The sequence below is a fragment of the Lagopus muta genome, chromosome 2 (genome assembly GCF_023343835.1).
Source record: "Lagopus muta isolate bLagMut1 chromosome 2, bLagMut1 primary, whole genome shotgun sequence".
NCBI lineage: Eukaryota > Metazoa > Chordata > Aves > Galliformes > Phasianidae > Lagopus > Lagopus muta.
In genome coordinates, this window is record NC_064434.1 from 52,642,460 (window position 1) to 52,658,899 (window position 16,440).

Below are 16,440 nucleotides of genomic sequence, written 5' to 3' on the forward strand. Positions count from 1 at the left end.
ATCAAAAAAGCATTGAATAACTTCAATTACAGCTTATTCTTTGTTTCTAACCCGTATATTTCCTCAGTTAAGAGTTCGTGAGGAAAATTGGAATTTTCTCATCCTTTCACTTTTTTTGTGTGTGGAACTATTCTGGAAGAGTTTAAATATCCACTATTGCTAATTATTACAATAAGGTTAATACTGTTTTCCATAATTAGTTTTTAATGAACATATGTTCATTAATGAAAACTGCACCCTATATGCAATGCCATTTGAGCTGAATGGTCATGAGAGATGTTAAACATAAAATAATACTATGCGCCACAGATAGGCACCATCCTGCAAACACACATAATTTCAATTTTACCTTTTCAGTAAAACAGAAGCTCTAAGGACAGCAAGCTGGAAGTCTAAGTAAAGCTACAACTAATTTAGGAGTATGGACATAGGTATGATTCTTAAGTATTTTAACATATGCTCTTACGTAAATACTTCAGTGAGTGGAAGCCAATGCTGGAAGTCCTCCTGTCAGTGAAGGGCACTTCTATCCTTTGTCCAGTGCAAGGCTGCCCCAGTTGCATGGATGCACACAGTATATACCCATCATAAATTGTGTATACCCATACTAGCAAAAAAGGGTTTCTTTTGTATGATACAAATCACATTTTGGCTATCCTGACTTTGTAGGTGAGTGTTTTTGGTCATATCTTTATTTATGTTGATAATTAATCCTAGTATTTATTCCTGGTTTTTTATCTTATTCCTGTTTTAATAATTTGGGCCACAGTTGTCACTGTAATTGTAGAAGGAAGCATATGTAAATTCAAGGGAAAGTCTGGACTTGATAATTACTGGGATAAATAGGAGGCTGAGGACTATTTTAAAAGAGACATAACAACATGCCAAACTACTAAAAATGCTTAATTCACTTTGCCAATCCTCGCCTTCAGAACATGGCCATCTTACAGAGATATCATGTGATCTGAATAAAAAATTTCTGGTAAGTATAATGATGACTGTATTCCATGTTGGTTTACACTTTGTCTGAAACTTTCTGTCTCTCCTTCTTCCCCCCCCTCTCTCATCTACTTATCCATCTATATCTGCCTATATCTACATCTATCTATACCTATACCTATCTATGTATCTAAATGTTTTCAAGCATCGTATACACAACAGATTGCAATCCCCCTCCCTCCCTCTCACCAATCTAGTTAGGCCTCATATAGCTCTATTCTGTTTAATGCTGCTTTGCAGCCCTCCATCTAGGTGAAGGTACCCCACCCTCTCCAACCCCATAAAAAAACACCAAAAACAACAACAACAAAAAACCACGGGCCCTTCCGTTCGTAGCATTTTCTAAACAATGACAAGTGACAGAAAATATTTCCCACTGTGAGCACAGGGAGTGATGGAGGGCAGGTGGCACAGGTGAAACTACTTTCCATTTGCAGACCGGCTGCAGCGGACTGAGGCCCAGCGCCGTAGCAGAGCGCAGGAGTGTGCGTGGCTGCACTCCCCCAGCCAGGTCCCGTGTGACATCCCAAGGCAAGAAGCTCGGCTCCGGGCTCGGACGGCAGGCAGCGACCCGTCACGCCTTTTAGTGAAAGAATGGGGGAAAAGACGGCGAGAAGACTAGGAGAAAAAGGAAAAAAAGGCGCAGCGCGTTATTTTCCAAAAGACCAAAAATAGCAGCGCGCTGCCGCGCAAGCCTTCTTATTATTCCTCCGGCGTCGGCATGCAACTGGGGATGCCGCACCTCGTAGGGCGCCGTGCACTCCGCCACTGCCGACTTCAACCACCGCCGCTCGCTCTTCCACCCTCGCCTGCGCTGCCACTGCCGCGAGTGCGGCTCCGGCGCAGCGGCAGCGCAGGCGAGGGAGGAAGAACGAGCGGCGGCGGCGGCAGCAGTTTCCCCTTTCCCCAGCCCTGGCTCGGCGGGCGCATGCTCACTTGTGCCCGCAGCCCTGGACCATATTTGTCAGGACCTACTCGAGAGCCGGAGAAAAAGAGAGAGAGAGAATTTGGGGGGGTAAGGAACGGCGGGTTGCGAGCCGGAGCCGCCGGCCGCGGCCGGGGAACGGCGTCGGCGGCCGAAGGCCGGCGGTGGGGTCGGGTTCGGCCGTAGGTGAGGATGAAAGTTGAAGAGCGAAAGAAAGGCAGAGGCGCACCTCATCGCCCTCCCTTACGAAACGCCGCCGGGGAAGGGAGGGGGCTTCTCCCCCCACCCGCGCGGCGGGGATGGAAGTTCGCGCCGGGGAAAGTGGGCAAGTGACTCGCAAGTGGCGGGGGAGCGGCCGGGGCACGGGGTGCCTCCCCGCGCCCCAAGTGTGTGAGTGAGAAAGAGGAACAAAAGAAAGAGAGAGAGAGGTGCCTGCTATTTCTTTTTCTCTCCCCAAACACATGACGGGAGTACGCGCATCGAGCCGTGCCGCGTATCTCGGCGCAGCCACGGGCACGCACGTATGTGCATGTGCATAGAGCTCCGTATGGGGGAGGGAGCCGCCGAAACGCGCCGGGGGGGCCTTTTTTAGGGGGGGAGGGGGCTCCGCAGGGAGGGGGAAGGGAAGGGGAGAGACATTTTGCGGACTTGCCCCACCGCCGAGCCGCCGCTCGGCTCCATTTAACGCCGCTCGCGGGGCACCGCGGGGACAAACGCGATGGGGCCGGGGGGGGGGGGGCGCGGGGGCTGCGCGCTGGAGGGCGGGCAGCGGGGGGGATCCTGCGCTGCGCTCCCCCCCGGCCCCGGCTCTTTGTTCGCGCACGCCGAAGGACGGGGCGAGGTGCGGGCGCGGGGGGGCGAGGCGCGGCCGAGGGGGGGGCGGTGCGAGAGCCCCGTTTTTTCGGTCGGAAGCGGCAGGCGGCGGCCGGGATGGACCGGTTGAATGTGCCGCGGGTCCCCGTGCGCGAAGGCCGCGCTCAGCGCGCAGCGGAGAGTTTGGCGTTCCCGTCGCTCCCGCACTTTGTGTGCCTGTGCGCGAGAGATATTTAAAATATAATCATCTCCCAATTTCCGCCATTTTGGGGAAAGTTTGCACACACATGCACATACCGAAAAAAAAAAAAAAAAAAGCTAGCGTTTTTTTTTTTTTTTTTTTCAAGAGGCGAAAAAAAAAAGTCTTTAGCTCGAGTGCTCCGCGACCGCCGCTGCCGTGCGGTGCGCGCTCCCGGGCCGCTGCGGCAGGCGGGGGGCGAGCGCGGGGCGGCCCCTGCCCGTTGCGGGCCGGCGGCTGTCACCCGCGGGCGGCGCCGGGGGTCCCGCGGGACGGCTCCGCGCTGCCCGCGCACGTGTGCGCCCGGACGGGGGGGGCGAGCGGCCGGCGCGCGGCTCTGCCCCGACTTGCGCGCTCTCGGCGGGAGCGCCGCCGGGGGTGCGGCCCCGTCTCCCCCCACCGCTCTGTCTCCGCAGCCGGTGCATTAACAACAGGATATAGGCACACTTGTTCTCGCTAACGTGCGTGTGAGGCGGCGTTTTCGCGACGGGGGGAGGGGGAACGGGATTTTTTTTTAATTTATTATTGTGATTATTATTTTGGGTGGGAGCGGCCGCCCGGAGCGCGAGGCTGGGGGGAGCCGGGGCGCTGGGAGCCGCTGCCGCCCCCATTTTGTGGCCGCTTCGTCGGAGCGGCCGCACGCGAGAGCGTGAGAGAAAAAGTTGGAGCGCGGGGCCGGGCTGCGGGCGGGCGGGGGGCGACGCGGCGCTGCCCTCCGCGGGAAGGGGCACCTCTCCGTCGGGCGATCTTCGCGTCGAGATTGGCTGCGAACGGCCGAGGAGCAAATCCTGCAGCCCCCTCGGGAAAGAGAGCGCGCCCCCCTCCTCCTCCTCTTCCTCCTCCTCGCTGGGGGAGGGGAGGAGGGAGGAGAAGGTAAAATTTTCCCCTTCCACTCGAAGCCAGCCTCCCTTTCCCGGATCCCCGTCTCGGGGGGGGGGGGGGGGGGGGGGGGAGGAGGTAGGGGGGGTGGGGAAGGACCCGGTAAACAAGCGGAGTCCCTCTCTGGTTGTGCAACTTCCTCAGGAACCCTCGGCACCCAGTTCCTCTCCCACCCTCGCGCGCACCGCGCTCGCCCCCGCGCCGACCGGGGGTCCGTCTCCTCCCGCGCGCTCCCGTCTCTCCGGCCGGGAGGAGGGGGGGGGAAACAGCGGGGAGCGACGCGGGGCGGCGGGAGAAGCGCGCTCCCTCCGTTCGAGCGCTGCCGGCTCGCGGCCGTCGGAGCGGGCGGCCGCTTTGTCTCGGCGCTCCTGCCCGAGCCTGGGCGAAACGCGGACCTGAGCACTCCGGGTTTTCTCCGCCAAAGTTTCAAGTGCGGCAAAACACGCCGCAAAACTGGCCAAGGAGGGACCTCTGGCGGTAGGCCGCTGGCAGCCGGCGGCCGCGCCCGGCGGGCCCCGCGCCGCTCCGCTCCGGCGGCCGCTCCGAGGCGCGGCTCCAGGCCGAGCGCGGCGGGGTGCGGGGCTCAGAGCGGCCCGGGCCGGCCCCGCGCACCGCCGTCGGCCGCCGCGTTCTTCTCAGCGCTCGGAGGCGCTGAGTAACGCTTCCTGGAAACGCGGCCCCGCGGGATGCGGCGGGGAAGGCCGTGACGCGCGGAGCCGTGCGGTGACCTGCGGGCAGCGGGACGGGCTGTGCGAGCCGTGAGCTGACACGGAGCGAGAGCCGCCTTCTCGTTGTTGTTCCGTTCGTTTTTGAGAGGCGCTGGGCTGAGCGTGTTTGCTTTTTTGTTTCTGCGCGTGAGTCAACGCTCTGCAGCGAGCGCTAACAATCAGGTGGAAAGTGTAAATACAACTCGAGAAGGGAACGCTCGACTTCACGCTGCCTTCGGAACGGCTCGTGTTCAGAATCAGAGCAGAACCTTCCTGCTGCAGCGTAAAGCCCCTTCGGGAAAGCGGTTCTTGCCCCCAGAAGTTGTCCCGTTCCCAGCAGCTCCGGTGAACATCCGCGCGGGCGGAGAGCTGCGGACGGTGCGCTGCCGGTGCGCTGCCGCCGCGCCGCCCGGGCGGCCCTTGCCGCGGGACCCCGCAGCTCCGCTGCGCTCCGCCGGTCCCAATGGACGCAGCGCGCCAGTGACGGCGGCTGCCGCGGCGCTCTCATTGGAGGGCGTTTGTTGTCAGCCGGGCAACTGTAGCGAACTTCGGGTTTGTTTGTTGCTGTGTATGGTTCTTATTAATTTCTTGAGTTTTTCTCCACTGTTGCTTTTAATAGTTCTGTTTTTCTAGAAAATGGTGGCGCGGTGAGCCCTTTCCCTCTTGCTGGTTCAGTGTTGTCGGGCATCACTCGGGTTGGCATTTGTGGGTTATTCCCGTTACCTTTCATATTTTAATACCGCTGACAGGTAGGATTATGGAATGTAAGCGGTGGGTGTGAGGAACCACGGATTACGTGGATGGGATTTACTGAAGACAGCAATAGTGTGCATGTAGCCACAGCTTATTACTGCTTCAGTAGTAGCGCTACTCATCACAATGGGAAATAGGAACTCTTTGTGAACTGGAGATAAGGAGAAATGCAGCGGCCAGTAGTTGGGAGCTGGAAAAAAAAGTGAATTAATGGTTTAAGGATTGCAGACCCCATGGAGACTGCTGAGAACAGGCAGAACGGAGGAGAAGGGCATGAGCCAGGCGTGAGTGTGCAGAGGGGCTCAGTGGGTGCTAACTTCTCTTTGTGACAATTTGACATACATCGGGTGATGCACAGTGTGAAGATTTGGTGCATAACAGTTCTTCCTGAGATGTCTGCACTGCAAATGGAAGGAGATGGGAGTTTTCTGTCATTCTGTGTCAAATTCAAGGAAATAGAAGAGATTAACAAATGGGAGTAAATAAATTGGGAGTTTTATATCAGTTTTAGTATCTGAGCATCTTAAACCCCTGTTCAGGACTGCACAGAGTGGGATGAAAACAAACAAGTCATGGAGGTGTTGTAGAGGAGATCCTTCCTCAGAGCTCCTCAGGTACAGCTTCTCTATAAACAAGTTGGAAGTTGTCAGTGAATTTTATTAGTTGATTGAATAGTATCAGTATTGGATATTACAGTGTTCTGTGGATGTTTGGAAATGACACAGTAGCCAAAAGCTGTCTGTAACTGCAAATGTTATCCGTTGCATCGGTACCTGTGTTAGCTGCTGGCAGAGACCAGATTCAGATTCAAAATCCATTCTTAGTGCTGGTGCAGGCTCACTCCTAACAGAGAACATGGTATGCAGTTTGTAATGCCTGTGGCCAGGTTCCTTCTGTGAGGAAACAGATTTTAAGCCTATCTACTAGGAAGCAAGGCCAAACATACACCGTGTCCCTGGAGAGTACAGCAGACAGAGAAGTAGCAAGAGATAAAACAAGAGGAAATAATAGTGAGGGGACAACATTGACAGGGAATCTGGTCCAATTCCTCTTATGAGTGCTGAGAGCAAAGAATTTTAAGTTTAGGTCCTTCTGTGAATATAATTCCTATATACATATAGCTCATTTTTAAAGTAACTTATTTGTAATAAATTTCATGAGCAACAGGCAAAGTAGTGGAATTGACGCTGACAGTCCTTCAACACGCAGAACAGTAGAGTAGTAGAACTGGTAAAGTCGTTTTTCAAGGATGAAAAATGAGATTTTGAAGGAAATGTGTAATCTGCAGATACTTATTTTAAGGCAACATCAAAAGAATTAGAACATTAAAAGAATTAAAACATTAAGCAGATATTTTAGAAGTGCATATTAAAATGTAGTGGGTACCCTCAAAATATTTCATTGTTTCCTGCACTGTTCCTGTTGGGGTTGTTTTTGTTGAAGTACATAATCAAGAAGTGCAAGAAGTGGAAGGATGAGGAGACAAGTGTGTGGTGTGCCCTGCTTGAGCAGATAATTGTGAGAAGAAAAATGGGCTCTCACTGGTTAGTTTACAGTGAATAGGAAGTAATTCTGGTTTCTCAGTTGTGAGCAACTTTCCTTCGCTATAACTGTTGTTTTAAAGCTAGATTAAGCCCTACTTTGCCTACAGTAAAAGGGGAGATTTGCTATGGGGGGTGGTTTGGCCTGAGTGTTATGATGATTCAGCCCTAGTAGTTTTCCCACGCAGATGTGATAAAGCAGATAAAGACAAATGCACCAGAGCTGCGACCGCACTGGCTTCTAGGCAGTAGGGCATGGATGTCTTTATCTGCTTTGATCATCTCCAAAGAGGAGGCTGTTCTGATACTCATTGTCTCCTGCTGATCAGCTTCATTTCCCCTATGTACGACCCCTCCAGCCTGCACATTTTCTGCTAAAAGTCTCCTCATTGGAGATGGCCAAAATAGTCATCTGTGGTATCTGGCTAAAAAGACTTGGGCCTTTGTTTCTGCATGTCTGTCAGGACTGGTGTTTTCAGCTCCCTGCATGCCTTTAAGGCGCATGGGACATTGCTAGGGGCTGTAAGGGTATCACCTCCTTTGATGTCTCTTTTTGTCTCTTGTCCTCACCCTCCTCACCTGCTGCTTCATATAATCATGGAATCATGGAATGTCTTGGGTTTGAATGAACCTTAAAGACCATCCAGTTTAATTCCCTTGCCTTTCTCTGCTGAAAGATCCTTTCTCTGCTGCCCAGTGACCTATACTGAATTGAGGCAGGGTTGCTACGCATGGGAGGTGCTCAAGGCCAGGTTGGATGGAGTATCCACAGCTTCTCTGGGCAGCCTGTTCTGGTACCTCACCACCCACAAGTAAAGAATTTCTTCCTCGTGTTTAACCTGAACTTCCCCTCTTTTATTTTAAAGCCATTTCCCCTTGTCCTATCACTACCAGACTGAAAAATGTTTGTCCTTCTCATGCTTATAAGCTGCCTTCAAGTGCTAGAAGGCCACAATGAGGTCTCCCCAGAGTCTTCTCCAAGCTAAACAAGCCCTACTCACTCAACCTTTCTTCATAAAAGAAGTGCTGCAGCCCTCTGTGGCCCTCCTCTGGACCTGCTTGCCCTGCTTGCCAACCCCTCTTGATGCAGCCCGGGATACTATCAGCTTTCTGGGCTGCAGTGGCACACTGCTGGCTCATGTCCAGCTTTTTGTCCATCAGGACCCCTCAGTCCACAGGGCTGCTCTCAATACATCCTTCTCCCAGTCTGTCCTCATATCTAGGATTGCTTCAACCCCAGTGCAACACTTTGCACTTGGCCTTGTTTATCCTCATTGGGTTCATGTGGGTGTGCTTTTCAAGCCTGTTCAAGTCTCTCTGGATGGTGTCTCCCCCTTCTGTTCTGGCAGCAGCACCACTCAGCTTGGTATCATCAGCAAACGTGCTGAGGATGCACTCCATCCCACAGTCTGTGTCACTGATGGATCTCCAAGGGACAGTACTCATGACCAACTTCCACCACAGAGCCATTGACCACAACTGTCTGGCTGTGATCATCCAACCAATTCTTTATCCACTGAGTAGTTCAACTTCAAATCCATAATTCTAGTTTAGAGACACGGGTGTGTTATAGGACCATGCCAAAGTCCTTGCACAAGTTTAAGTATCAGAGATATCAGTTGCCCTTCCTTTGTCCACTGATGCCTTCACTTATTCATAGAAGACCATCATATTGATCAGACATGATATGGCCTCGGTGAAGCCATGCTGGCTGTTTAGCATTATCTCCATAGTGGAGATGATGTGTCTTATTATCTTTTCCAGGAAGACCTGCTCCATGACCTTCCCAGGCACAGATGTGAAGCTCACCACCCTGTAGTTCACCTGGTCTTCCTTTCTCCCTTTCTTAAAAATGGGAGTGGTGTTTCCCTTTTTCCAGCCACCAGAGACTTGACCTGACAGCCATGACTATATATATATATTTTTTTTGTTCAGACCTCCTCTGGCTCTTTGAGTCTAATTTTACCTCTCCAAGACAGAGCCATTAGCCTGGGGTGGAAGCTGGCATCAGCCTCTCCTCTCCTGGAGCAAAGCTGCTCAACTGTTCTGGCGCTGTGCTTTCAGAATTCCTTAAAAGTAAAAATAAAAATACAAAGGAATGAGTAAATGGAATGGACACACTGATCCAGATAGGTTATGCCAATCTGGTAATGCTGACTATTGGCTTTGCTTTTTAAAGATCGATTTTCTTCTGCCCAGTGACCTATTCTGAATTGAGCCCGGTGGTAGAAGTCACATGTGGTGCTTCCTTGTGTGTTTCACAGGTAGCATCTTAGACTTTCAACATTTGGGTAGGTGTCGGTTAATTCTTTTAAGCAGCGACTGAAATAAAAAAATCCTTCTATTATTACTCTCTGACGTACTCAGTACATAACCTGTAATTATTTCAAAAAATACTTGTATGTTTAATTGGCATATTCTCTCCTATTTCTTTGCTTTAAGTTTTTAAGTAGAGAATCTTTCACCAGGGGAATCTATCTGATTTTTAATGCTGTTATTCTCATTAAGTATCTGTTCTGTGAGGTACTCATTTGTTGCTGAACCAGTTGGTAAAATCTAAGTTTTTTTCTAAAGGATGTGTTTGATCTTATTTTACACGCATGCTTATTTCAACGTTTTTGCGGTTTGTATTTTTTTTTTCACGTGTGTATGTCTAAAGCAATGTCAATATTGAAATATTAAAATACTGCACGTTCCTCTAGATCTTGTGGCTTACAGCTACTAAGACTAAAATGCAGTTGCATCCCTAATAGTGGATTTTGGAAAATGACTGTTTCAAGTTCTTACTATGATGGCCTTACCTTCATGTCAGATGGCACTTGGTGGCAGACACAGGCACAGCCCTGTAGTTGCTTGGCCATATATTCATCTAGTATTTTAAAAACTTTCTGGAAGTGTTGTAGCATCAGAAATGATAGCAACTGAAATTATTATGGAAGAAATTATACTAATTCAAAGAGCTACATTGCAGCTTTAACAATGAAAATGAGTAGATAAGACATTCTGTAGTTCTCTTTCTAAAGGATTTCATCCTTTTTTAGTACCTCACCGCTGTAATAATGTAATTGGTCTTTTTCTCCCTCTTTCTTATCAGCTTTAGATAGATGTAGACCAATCTTTCATCTGTGCAAGCTCAGTGAAGCCGGAAACAGATATTTTGTTAAGTGTAATTCCCTTTGTTAAATTCATTTCTATCTGCACTGCCCTGTGACCTTTTCATCCACATCACCAACATTTATGAAAGCTGAAGAGGATCAATATATGAAAGTACAGGTTGTGCCCCTAATCTTAATTTTAAAAGGAAAACAATATCAAATATGTTATCAAGCAATGGAAGTATTTTTATTGCTGATTGTTACTTGGGGTACTTTGTTAGGTGTCATTAATTTAAAAAATAGTTTGTTTTCTTGGGAGAAATATGTACCTTTCTGCTAAAAAGGTTTCACTTGGATGTGGTCTTTTTTTTCCAACTGATTTTGTTATGAAGCACATCTGTAATACCAGTGGCGCTATCAGAGATGCCAGGACATGCTGCAGTGTGGCCCACAGGTCAGCTGCCTCTACAAGGAAGTGCTTCCCCGTTACCATCCAGACCTCTTCCCACTTTTCATTATTCCTTCTGCAGGAACCTTTGGAATGTGTTTTTCACAATAAACAAACCACAGAGTAGTTGAGTAGAGCATCCACTGAAAAGGCTTAGAAACTTGAGTTCATACAGAGCACAGCTTTGTCTGTGCCTATGCAGGCCAGTTGTGGGGAGCATGTCATACCAGCATGCTTGGAGAAGTATATTTTGCATTCTATTTCATGGATTTCTAGGTAGATCAAATTTTCAGCTATTTCTTAGCAGCCTGGGTCTTGTGTTTTTGTGAGAATTTTGGTGTTCCTACCATCATGCTGCTGTTGAGTTTGGTGTTACTGCACATGAGCTGCTCCCTTGCCTTGCTAAAGACTGCCTTCATGGTAGGCTTGGGATCTACAACACATTGTACTCTGGGCTCAGATCAAGTTCAGTTTGTACTGTGGGAGCTGCCCTGAGGTAGGCTGGTGAGTTTGCCTGGGAGAGTTTTTGAAAGACAAGGTCTGGGGATTCAGGGAATTTCATAGTTCATACTGGATTTGTTTGATTTTATTGGTATATTTTAATTTTTTTTGTGCATTGATGATATGTTTTTCAATATTTTCTCACAAAGGAGAACTAAACTGAGGGATTGAAAAGACAAATTAAATGAATTAGTTCTTACTTCAGATGCATCATGTGGAATATGTGGTCTTTAGTCAGAGAACCTTCTGTAGGCACAGATTGTTGCTGACCCATTGCTGAGACCCACCTGACCCATGGAGCAAAGGGGAGTGTAGGCACTTTCATTGTGAGCAGTGCTTACTGCTGAGGTTCAGCTTTATCCTCTTAATGTCATATGGTAGTCATGGCAGTGAAAGTGCTCAGTGAATGAGATATTACTCAAGTACAGTCCTTCTGAAAACAGGGAGGAAACCAAGGAGAAACACAAGGGAGGTCACACTGTTGACACAGTGCTGAAGTAGTGGCTGGTGGTAGTGATGTTCCATTGACCGATACAATTTTTCTAATGAAAAAAAAAAAAAAGTAAGCTTAAAAATTTTTTACACCACAAAGTTGATTAGCTAAGTGTTTTTCTCCTCACACTTTCAGTCAAAAGCTTCTGAAAGATCTGCATTTACTTGTGCTTGGTTTGTACCTTTTTCTGTTTGCGAGCAAACAGATGTCACCCTCAGTCTTTATGGATGTTCTAGATTTTCTGAGCATTAATGGATATTTGATGAAACTAAATTTTGAGAGTAGGACCTATGTTAAATATTAGGATTTTGAAAAATAAGGTCAAAGAAACCTACCTGCCTATTTGAATTTCAAATGCTAATACTTACAGGGAAAGTTTGTAGTCAGTCTGCAGATGGAAAATGAGGCTTAGAAGGTGTTAAAGAGTTCAAGGATTGTTAATTTGAAAAGAAATAAGCTTTTGCTAATAGTTCACAAACTGAAGGTATGACTCATTTTTGCCATAAATTGTTTCAATTGCTAGGCACAATGCAGAAGTCCCTTCAGAAAGGGATTCAATGATTCAGATTCCACATCCAACAAATACTAAATGAGGTGCCAGGCCACAAAGTTAAAGATCACTGCATTGGTAAGAAGCAGAAAGGTGCAGTCAGTAAAGAAGCAGTAAGCTGGTGCTAGTCACAAATGGCCACTATCGCCATTTGCAGTTCAGTGCAACTGATGTCAACTTCGTGATAGAGAGAAATGCTGGGCCAAAGCCAGGCACCGGTGGCAAGTGTGACGTGGTGGTGTTGCTTGTGTAGATAAACTTTTGCCACAGGAAAGAATGCCCAAATCCACTATTTCTAAAGATAAGTATTTTCTCCTCTGCTTTCATTGTACTGAAGCAGAGGGATCTGGTAAAATAAGGTCTTGTGAAGCTGGAATATGCTTTCCTGTGCGTGTCTACATGTAAATGAATTTCACAAATACGAGTCAAACATGTGGTGAAACTCTGTGGAGACAGGCAAGGAATACCTGGGTCTCCTGAGTCAGACAATGAAAATGAAAGATAGTTTTAAATTCATTTTGCAATTTTAATTTGAACTTGGGTAAAGCTTTCACTTCGTGTTATGAGATATTCAGGAAAACTCTAATATCTTCTTAACTTAATAAGCTCTTTTTAATAGTTCTTAATATATTTCTGTGTTATTCCCCAGAACAAATGTTTTTTCTTAGGTATGCTTAATGTATGTTTTCCCTATGCCGATTTGTTTGCAGTTTGAGATTTTGCATTTCTTTCCAATTCAGCCTCATTACTAGCCTCCTGCTGTATAAAGGAGGGATTAATTACTTTTAAATGTTTTCAGAAGATTTTCCCTTCCTTGTTGCTTTTACATTAGCTTATATTATCAGCATTGTCATCAGTTGTCCACGTTGTCAGTATGCCAAGAAGTGTTTAATACTAATCTATGAAGTGTGTTTAAAGAAATGTCCAGTGAAATGAGCATTTTTAACATTTTCAGTTTAAAATCTTTTTTCTTTTTCCTTTTTTTCCTCAGTACATGCATCATGAATGAATCTGCCTCCAGCGGAAATGGCCAGGAGTTTGATGTATTTAGTGTTATGGACTGGAAGGATGGCATAGGTACATTGCCAGGAAGTGACCTGAAGGTAAGATTTGCAATTTTTGATAAGCAAAATACAAATTTTATATGCCAGAGGAATGTATTTCACAAGCTGGTGTGTAGGTATCTGCTTCTATGAATAAAACATGAATCTGCAGCTCTGAGTTAAGAGACTGTAGCCTGTTAGCTTTTAGCTCCGGAGTCTCTTGATTCAGTTTCTGGTGCTGGCAAAGACAACAGTTATCCCTGTAGGAAGGCATAAATTAACACTGCCTCACTATACAGACAGAAGTAATCAAATGCACAAAATGCAAGAAATTTAAAATGTAAGTGTGAATATTCAGTCCATTTAGAGTATTACAGTGCTGTCTAACTAAGAATGCCTGTACTGTCACTGATTTTCACAGTCTCATATTCTTAGTTCTTTTCATTTCTAAAAATATTTTATTTTTTCTGTGTTTTGTCATGTGGATGCTTAGCAAAATGGATAAAGTGAGTGCTTCTGAGGCTGGTATAGTTTAGCGATTTGAATGGCATTGGAATAGTACTTTTAATTAAATTTTTCACACTGCATGTATTTACCCAAGTAAATTATAGCAGGGTTTTTTTTGTTTTTGTTTTAATATTTATTGCATTATTTTGTTTTTTTTGGGGGGGGGAGAGGTACATTTTACTACGTCTTCAGGTTTCCCTGTCAGCATTAGCTAAAAGTGCAGCTTTGGTGTTAGAGGCTTCTTGCACTTTTTTTCGTGTTGATTATAGTGGATATTTTCCTATGATTCCATTTGGACAAACATTGATGATGTTTTCTAGAAGTCTGTTTTTTGAACCTCACTAATTTTTAGTTTCACAAATTGTTTTTAAAGTGTGTTTTTAAAGGCACTTTACATCCTTGATGCCTAATACAATTTCTTGTGTGTGAAAGGCTAAAAATGTGTGAAATTCAGGATACATATGTTGCAGGCGTTATTGTTTTTTTTATGTTTTTATTTGTTTTTAAAACACAGAATTGTAGACGAGAATCACAGATTAATTTTCTTTGGAAAAGACCTGAGGACTACCTCATCTTGACCCGTCACTCTGAGCAAAATTAGGCTATTCCAGGCCTTTTCCAGGGCAGATTTGACTATTGTCAAGGTTGGAGATTCCACCATCTCTGGGCAACTTGTCCAACTATTTCACTGCCCTTGTGGTGTTTGTTTGTTTGTTTGTTTGTTTCTTTTTAGTGATACTTAATTGCAGGTTCTTTCAGCTTCTCCTTACCTGTCATCTGTTGCAGCATCTATGGGATTTGCTCCCATATCATAGAATCAGAGAATCCCTAAGTTTGGAAAAGACCTACAAGATCATCCAGCCCAATCATCCACCTATCACCAATAGTTTTCACTAAACCATGTCCCTCAACACAACATCTAAACGTTCCTTGAACATGTTGATGTTTTTCCTATACTGGACGTGGCAGACTGCTCTCTGCTCTCACCAGAGCTGTGTAGAGGTGAATAACCAGATGCTTTGACCTGTAGGCTACCTTCTTGCTGAAACAGCCCTGGATGCTTCTGGCTTTCGTTGCTGCCACAATGCGTAGCTGTCTTGTGTTCAGCTTGCCTGAGGGACCCACAGGCCTTTTTCTGCAAAGCTGCTTTCACACAGCCTGCCTTGAGCTTTTGTGTTGCACACAGTCATTCCACCTCAGGTGCAGGCCTTTCATTCACTTCTGTAGTACTTCATGAGTTCTTGTTAGTCCATTCTTTCAGCATGTAGAGCTTTTCTGAACAGCAGCCCAGCACTCCAGTGTATCAACCCCTCTCTCCAATTTGGTGATTTGCTTTTGCCGCCTATACACATACATACTTTTCTTATTGTCTGTGCTAGTTTGTTCTCCACCTGAGCTTTCAGTTTCCAAATGCCATCATTGTATGCTTGGGCAGTGTCTCTGTATATCTTCTCTATTTCTCTTCAGTGTTACCTTCTACATATTTCCTCCCTTTGCATTTAAACTAAGTCAGAAGTTCTCAGTTCTTTCCTTCTGGCCTTCATCCATGTTTGCCTAACTTCTTGTGCATTGGCATGCATCTTGTGGTGTGAAAAGGTTGACCCAGGAGATATCTAAGTCTCCTGAGCCTGTTTACCCTTTAGAACTGTCTCCTATATGATCCGGCCAAGTAAATCTCTGAGCCAGCCAATATCTGCTCTCCTGAAATTCAGTGCTGTTATTTCAGGGTTCATTTTGGTCCCTTCAGACTTCACTGTCTCATGGTCACTGCTTTGAATGCTGGCATCAGCCTCCACATCCCTGACAAGTTCTGTATTTTTTTAATAATGTCAGAATTTTAAAATTCCTTACTTTTTAATAAGCAAAGTTGTGTGAAAGGTAAACATAATACTGAAATGTTTGAGGAAGAAACACAAAAAGGTGAAAGTCAAGAAAATAGAATTATATCTTACTATTCACCAGTACTTGCTTTGTTCTTTTTTCCCTGTGTTAAAAGAAACAAAACAAGCACAAGTTGGCTCATTAATTAGTAGAGGAATAGGAAAGTTTTCATACGAAGCAAACAAGAAAGCTGGGAGATGTACTTGAGCATGATTTCTTGAAATTACGCAAGATACTACATTCTGAAGGAAAGTCTGGGCTTCATTTTAAGGTTTTTCTTACGGCCAACTGATTGTTAGACACAAACCAATAATTGATTTTTGGATAGAAGCTCTTTCTTTTGTCCAGGCATTGAAAAAAACACTGTGAGAAGTGAGGTGGTAATGTACACAGAATAATGAAAGATTATTCTTCAGAGAGAACAGGGCAGGTAGCTATTTTTTTTTAATAACATAAGATGAAGGGGATACTCAAAGAAATCAAAGTGGAACCATTCTAAAAGTGAGTGAAGGAAAAATATTTTCTAACAAGGCAGAATTACCCTGAGGAACTAAGTGGACCAGAGAACATCAAGACTCAGCGAAAGGCTAGACATTTATGTAGATAAGAAAAGCTAGAGGTGTTAGAAAAGTCAGGATTTTAATCTTCTGAGACAACTGTAACAACTCATCTTTCGGGATTGCTTCAAATAATAACGGTTAAAAGGGTGACTAATCCCATGAAGCTGTAAATGTGATCATAAAAAAATACGTTATGCTCTTTGTGGAATTCATAGAATAGCATTGTTTCAATTGTTTTTCCTGAACTGATAAAAGACTATTTTAGTACTGTGTTCTGGACCTCAAGAAAGTGGCCTTGTGTAGCAGTTGCTTCTTGTAAACCTGCATGTGTCTTCCAGAAATTACAGTAACCTCATTCCATTAAAGATATCAAATGATTGCCATTTATTTAGACTGAAATACAATTGAAAAATTCAGTGAGAACAGTATAGTGGCAGTGTGTACAAATCCAAATATTGTGTCTTTCTATATTGGTAAAAGGTTGGAGTTCTTGTTTTTTTATGTAAT

At 45.9% G+C, this 16,440-nt stretch overlaps 1 protein-coding gene across 11 annotated transcripts in view; it reads left to right on the plus strand.

Annotated features, from left to right (window-relative positions):
• The first annotated feature begins 1,763 nt into the window (after nucleotides 1-1,763).
• L3MBTL3 (L3MBTL histone methyl-lysine binding protein 3) overlaps nucleotides 1,764-16,440 on the plus strand; it is a 75,665-nt gene continuing 60,988 nt past the window's right edge. Inside the window, exons 1-2 of one of the 11 annotated variants that reach the window (XM_048938132.1) lie at nucleotides 1,764-2,014; nucleotides 12,934-13,045. In XM_048938132.1, the coding sequence (XP_048794089.1) occupies nucleotides 12,944-13,045 (102 nt within the window). In that variant the 5' untranslated portion in view covers nucleotides 1,764-2,014; nucleotides 12,934-12,943. The other 10 variants (XM_048938137.1, XM_048938134.1, XM_048938135.1 and 7 more) reach the window with 10 other exon arrangements.